The following is a 6,842-nucleotide window of genomic DNA, read 5'->3' on the forward strand; positions in this document are numbered from 1 at the left end:
CAATAAAGTATTTTTTAATTAAGGTATGTACATTGTTTTTTTATTTTTATTTTTTTTGTACATTTTTTTTAGACATAATGCTATTGCTTTTTAGTAGACTACAGTAGAGTGCAAACGTAACTTTTATATGCACTGGGAAACCAAAATATTCATGTGACTCACTTTATTGCAGTTGTCTGGAACTGAACCCACAATATCTCTGAGGTATGCCTGTATATACCACAATATCTCTATCCATTCACCATCGACGGACACCTAGGTTGTCTCCATATATTGTGAATAACGCTGCAGTGAACCTGGGGTGCTCCTTGTCTTGATGCGCACTGCCTCCGTGCTACCACAGGCACCCATCATCCTGTGGTCTTTTGTTTTTCTCCCTCACATTGTCCTCTGGTCTTCTTGATCACCTTGCTCCTCCCTGCTGCTCATCTGGTCTCTTCTCCAGGCTTCCTTCCAAACTCCCATTAATTAATTTAAATGAAAATTTAATCAAAGCACTCCCAAATCCCAAAATCTTAAGGGGCTCCTCATCATATATGCCAGACAGAATCTTGACACTGCTTCCCCGCCATGATAGATTTCAATAAATATCGGTTAAATGAGTAAAACACTTTGCCTTGGGGATCAGTTTCCGCTTCAGAACTAATTTTCACCTTAGCACTTTATAGATCTCCAATTATAGTTATTTTATTTTCCATATATTTTTGAAAAAATTAGATTGATAAATGCTTTCTTCCCTTTTATATGTTTAAACAGATACAGATGTCATTTTGGAGAGGAAGAAGCTCGGGTGCCCTGCTGTAACACTTCTTATTAGAGAACCCAAAGAAATATCTGTGGATTTAATCTTGGCTTTGGAAGTAGAAGGCAGCTGGCCAGCTAACACCCAGGAAGGCCTACCTGTCAATACATGGCTTGGAAGAAAAGCTAGGAATGATCTAAAACTAAAGCCATATTATGTGGTACCCAAGCATGCAAAGGATGGCAATAGTTTTCAAGGTATCTTGAATGTGAAGGTTAATTTAAAGACATATAAAAGATGCGTTAATCGCTTCTTGGCCTTTTGGCTAAGATCAAGTGTAGTATCTGGTCTTATCCGTTTAATATCTGATACATCCTCTATCCGAGGACAATATATTAAATGGATTTTTGGAGTTGGGAGATGGAATAGGAGCTTGCTCTGTCCACTCCGCGCGTCTACCTGGTATTGCAGTACTTCCGGGAACGGTGCACCAAAAAAAAAAAAAAAAAAGATGCATTAATGTTACATACTGGGGAAATAAAAAATTGCTTTTGGCATTTCAAGAGCCGTTAGGCTAAATAGGCCCAAGATGGGAGTTTGGTGAGAGATGGACTTGAAAAGGGCATAGTCGTAGTAGTGATAGCAAATACTTAGCTTTAAAATGTCTACTAACTCACATTTGAATGTTATCCTTTTGGTTTAATTTTAATAAAGAAGGGCGGTACTGGCTTTGGAGTCAGACTGCTTAGGGTCTGAACCATGTGGCTTCTTCTCCTACTAGCTATGTGATCTTGGGCTAATTACCAAGGCTCTCTAAACCTGTTTGCTCACATGTACACTAGGTTAATAATCAAAGCTACTTAAAAGATTCTGGGAAGATAAAAATGAGACATATGTAAAATCCCTAGTTCAATTTATGGCAGTTATATATGTAGTCTGACAATTAAGTTCCCAAACTTGTTGCAACAATGTTGCTAACCTTTTTTGATATCAAAGGGATTATTCTTATGAATTTGTACCAACTGGATAAACAGTTAACCAGGTTTACTATTTGGAAGTGCTGAAAAGGCAGCGTGAAAAAGTTAGACGACCTGAACTTTTCACCAACAGTTCATGGCTCTTGCATCACGACAATGCACCAGCTCACACGGCACTGTCTGTGAGGGAGTTTTTAGCCAGTAAACAAATAACTATTGGAACACCCTCCCTCCTCACCTAACCTGGCCCCAATGACTTCTTTCTTTACCTGAAGATAAAGGAAATATTGAAAGGAAGACATTTTTATGACATTCAGGACATCAAGAGTAATATGACCACAGCTCTGATGGCCATTCCAGAAAAAGAGTTCCAAAATTGCTTTGAAGGGTGCACTAGGCACGGGCATTAGTGCGTAGCTTCCCAAGGGGAGTACTTCGCAGATGACTGTAGTGATATTCAGCGATGAGTTATGTAGCACTTTTCCTGGGATGAGTTTGCAAACTTAATTGTCAGACCCCAAATTACTATGATCATCAGAGCCTGGACTCTCATTCCCAACCATATTTCTCTCTTTCCTTCACCTTCCACTGCTCCCCATGCAGCTAGAAGATCTTTGCAGCCTTAGCTGCAGTGGCACACAATGATTAGATCTCCTTCTCGCCTGTGTACTCCAGCCTCAGGTCAGGACAGGTTTTCAGGCAGTGTTCTTGGGTAACAGTCAAGTTCTGAGAACTGGGCCAAGTTAGTCTATAGATAAAACTGAATAATGGTGATGTTTTCTCAGCTGGCAGAAAAAATTAGCTGATTATTTTCTTTTTCTCTCATAAAGTTAATAAGGATTTTTGGTACTTACTACTGTTGGACTCCAGGGAAATTGAAGGAGGCCACAGAACAAATGAACCCAGTTATAAATGAGTATTACTGAACAAATCCCAGAAATAGTCAGTCATGCTTAGATTGATGGCTTGTGTTTTTGTGGACACACACCATAACTTGGTATATTGCATATATAACTGGTATATGTATTTTCTGCAAGAAAAGTTGTTTGTAAGAGGGAATTGCATGTATCATTATTCATGGTTTTGTAAAAGGAACATAGCTTCCTGCAATGCGGAGTTGCACCCCTGCACAATTTCTAGAATGGCTGCCCCAAGAAACCCTTACTGTATGTGATACAAAAATCTCAACAGGAACCATACCACCTTCTTGCTGGCCCTCTAACAAACATCTTGGGAAAGATTGGGAAACAAATCAGTTTAGAGATAAGAGTTTTTCATTGGCCCTGTGGCTGTACAAAAACCAATGTGGTTGGATAGTTCCTCACATGCTTGTATTAAGATGAAAGTGGAGGCTGGTGAGGGGTGCTCAACTGACCTTTGCTCTCTGTTAACCCTTAACTGTGGTTCTCCATCCCCATTACTCCAGATTATCTATATTCAGGCAAAACCCTACGCGTGTGTGTCTGTGTGTGTGTGTGTGTGTGTGTGTGTGTGTGTGTGTGTGTGTGTGTGTGTGTGTGTGTGTGTGTGTGTGTGTGTGTGTGTGTGTACATGTACCTGAGTGACTGAACAAAGGGGCAGATTAGCAATGAAAATACTTGGACTAGATTGAGGACACTTATAATACCTGTTTTTGCTTTTCTCTTTCTAAACATTTTACTAGGAATTTTCCTTGTCTCAGAAGATGTATTTTTTTAAAATATAATTTATTTGATTTTTAATTTAAAATTTGAAAAAATTTTAAAATCTTTCTACCTATCCATTTCAAAATAATAATACTAGTATTATAACCAAGAGTATAATTATTAAAAAAAAACAACAGTTGAAGATATCTTTACAGTTGAAGATATTCTTTTATTCTTATGGTAAAAGAACAAAGTACCAAGCTTATCAAAATATCAAGTTTAAACTCACTTGAAAAATTTCTCCAGCTGGTTAAGCTGCCTAACTCAACATAATTAAATTCATTTGTTTCATTATGGTTTCTAGTTTTAGATACTGGACTTAAATATTTTATTTTGTTTTATAAATTTATAAAACATTCACATGGTTCTAAAGTCAAAGCTAAGAAAAAGGTGCTCTTAGAGAAACATAGCCTCCATTCATGTCTCCTTTGCCATCTTCCCTCCTTCCCTGATTGGAAATTCTTGTTTTTAGTTTACCTTTCACTTTAAAAAAATATAAATAAATACATGCTACCCCCTTTTTTAAGATAAAAAATATACCTTCCTTTTTTCACTTAATAAGATATCTTGGCTATTACTCCATAACTATGTAGAAATAGCACCCATTCCTTTTTACAGTCTATTTTTACAGCTGGTCAAAGAGTAAAGCCATATGTAATTTTGCTAGGTATTGCCAAAATCGCCTCCATAAGGAATTGTTCTATTTGCATTTTCACAACAATGTGCAAAGTACATATTTCACCCTCAGCCTTATCAACAGAACTTGTTAAACTTTGGAATTTTTGCCAATAATTCAGTAAGTGAGAAATGACATCTTAATGCAGTTTTAAAAAATAAACTTTTAGTTTTAGAATAGTTTTATATTTACAGAAAAATTGCAAAAATGGTACAGAGAGTTCCCATATACCCCATACCTATTTCCCCATTATTAACATTTTACATTAATTTGATATACATTTGTCACAATTAACGAACAGTACATTTGTCACAATTAACGAACAGTGTCAACAAGCTATTGTTAACTAAAGTTCATGCTTTATTCAGATTTCCTTAGTTTTTACCTAATGTCCCTTTTCGGTTCCAAGATCCCATGTAGGACACCACATTACATTTAGTCATCCTGTCTCCCTAGGCTCATCTTGACTGACAGTTTCTCAACCTTTGCTTGTTTTTTTTGCTTGTTTTTTTTTTAAGATTTTATTGGGGAATTGGGGGAGGGGAACAGCGTTGGGGTATTGGAGAAGGGGAACAGACAAGTTGCTGTCCTTCTGTTCTTCAGTCTAGTTGTGGGGGATGCCGCTTACTGTCCCATGTTGGTATTGTAATCATTTTGCTCTTCCTGGATGAGGCAGTCGGTCACCAGCCTTTGGACGGCCGCTCACAGCAGCTCACACCGGCTGCCGGCTGCTCACGGTAGCTCACGGCAGCCCACTGCAGTCGACTCCATCACCAGCCACTCACGGCAGCCCAGCTCCAGGTCGAGCTGTTGTTCACCATCTTAGCTGTAGAGGGTGCAGCGTCACTGGCCCATGTGGGAACCGAACCAGAGGCCCTGCTGCTCAGATCTCGCTCTCACAAGCCAACTCTTAACCAACTGAGCCATGCGGCCAGCCCAGCCTTTGCTTGTTTTTGATGACCTTGACAGTTTTGAGGAGTACTAGTCAGATCTTTTGTAGAATGTCCCTCATATGGCCCATATCTGGTGTTTTTCTTGTGATTAGACTGGAGTTTTGGGTTTTGGCGAGGAAGACCGACAGGTAAAGTGCCGTTTTCATCACATCATATTTAGGGTACATGCTGTGAACATAACTTAGCACTGTTTATGTTGACTTTGATCACCTGAGTGAGGTAGTGTTTGTCAGGTTTCTCCACTGTTACTCTCTCCACCACCTTTTCATACTGTACTATTTCATAGGAGGCCACTGTGCACAGCTCACACTTAGGGCGTGGGGGGTTATGCCCCACCTCTTTAAGGTCAGAGTATTTACACAAATTATTGGGAATTCTTCTCCATGGGAAATTTCTCTCCTCCATTTATTAATTTACTTAATAATTTATATCAATATGGGCTCGTGGATATTTGTTTTGTATTTTGGACTGTATTCCAATACTACTTTATTAATTTTATTGCTTCAATTGTTCCAGCTTTGGCCTTTAGGAGCCCTTTGAATTAGCTCCTCTGTCTTTTGGACATGCCCCCCATAATTGTAGGGTTTTTTTGTTTGTTTGTTTTGTTTTGAGCACTAACTCACATTCTGGCACTACAAGATGCTCCACGCTCATCTTGTATATTTCCTGCATCTGTCCTAGAATCAGCCGTTTTTTCCAAGGAACCCTGGATCTTTTTATTGGAGAATGTACTAGAAACCAAGATCTGGATTCTATGTGTATGTGTGCCCTGTTACTAGGGAGCCAACCCTCTCACCTGAAGAAACAAGGAATTATATATATGTTTACTAACCTCAGTGTATACACATATCTATAAAGATTTTTTATTAACCACCTGTATCTGTATTAAGTTATACATGAGTTTATACTGTCTCTAACTATAATCCATTGCCACATGGATCATTCTTTTTCTCCTTGCTATCTGTAACCTCTCTTTCCAACAGTGAAAAACCTGACTCCCACATCTGCCATCCATTTACTTAATTGTTCAGTTCCAGTATACATGTATAGTTGTTTCAGAATTGTAAACCCATTCCCCCGTGGGAAACAATTATCAACTAGAGTACAGTGCTTATGTACAGTTCTCTTGCCTTCAGTCTCACAGACCCCATTTCCATAGTAATTTAGGTCAGCACCTGTTGTCCCCACCCCTTTCAGGAAGGTTGTTTTATTCATTTGTAACACAGAGACCCTTTTCACAGTGTGCATTATTTCCTGGGAACCCTGGACCTCCTAAATGATTTTTTTAAAGTTTGCGTCTATTAAGGATCAGTATTTGTGCTGTAAAGTTCTACTGGTTTTGACAAATGTGTTGTATCATGTATCTACCCTTAAGTAATAGTTTCACTGCCCTAAAAAGCCCCCTGTGTTTCACTTATTCTACCCTCCCCATCCCATACTTCTGGCAACTACTGATCTGTTTATCATCTCAAGTTTTGCCTTTTTCAGAATGACATAAATGGATGTCATAAATGGATATATACAGTAGCAATGAGCACATCTAGCTCCACGCCACCTTTTCCATATATTCATTGTCCATATATTGTGTTGCTGCTACTACACTCTTTTTTTTTTTTAATTGGGGAGTTGGGGGATGGGAACAGTGCTGGGGAATTGGGGGAAGGGGAACAGACAAGTTGCTATCGTTTCTGTTCTTCAATCTAGTTGTGGAGGACTTTGCTTTACTGGCCCAAGTTGGCACCATCATTGCGCTCTTCCCGGGCGTGGCAGATCAGTCGCTGGCTTCTGGACGGCCGCTCACTGCGGCTG

The 6,842-nt window shown here is 39.1% G+C and overlaps 1 protein-coding gene across 1 annotated transcript in view; it reads left to right on the forward strand.

The window, feature by feature from the left end:
• CGAS (cyclic GMP-AMP synthase) overlaps positions 1–6,842 on the forward strand; it is a 35,680-nt gene that overhangs the window by 9,957 nt on the left and 18,881 nt on the right. Inside the window, exon 3 of the mRNA XM_019651531.1 lies at positions 757–999. Within this exon, the coding sequence (XP_019507076.1) occupies positions 757–999 (243 nt within the window). The remainder of the gene's footprint in view (positions 1–756; positions 1,000–6,842) is intronic.

The sequence above is a fragment of the Hipposideros armiger genome, unplaced genomic scaffold, assembly GCF_001890085.2.
Source record: "Hipposideros armiger isolate ML-2016 unplaced genomic scaffold, ASM189008v1 scaffold_162, whole genome shotgun sequence".
Lineage (NCBI taxonomy): Eukaryota > Metazoa > Chordata > Mammalia > Chiroptera > Hipposideridae > Hipposideros > Hipposideros armiger.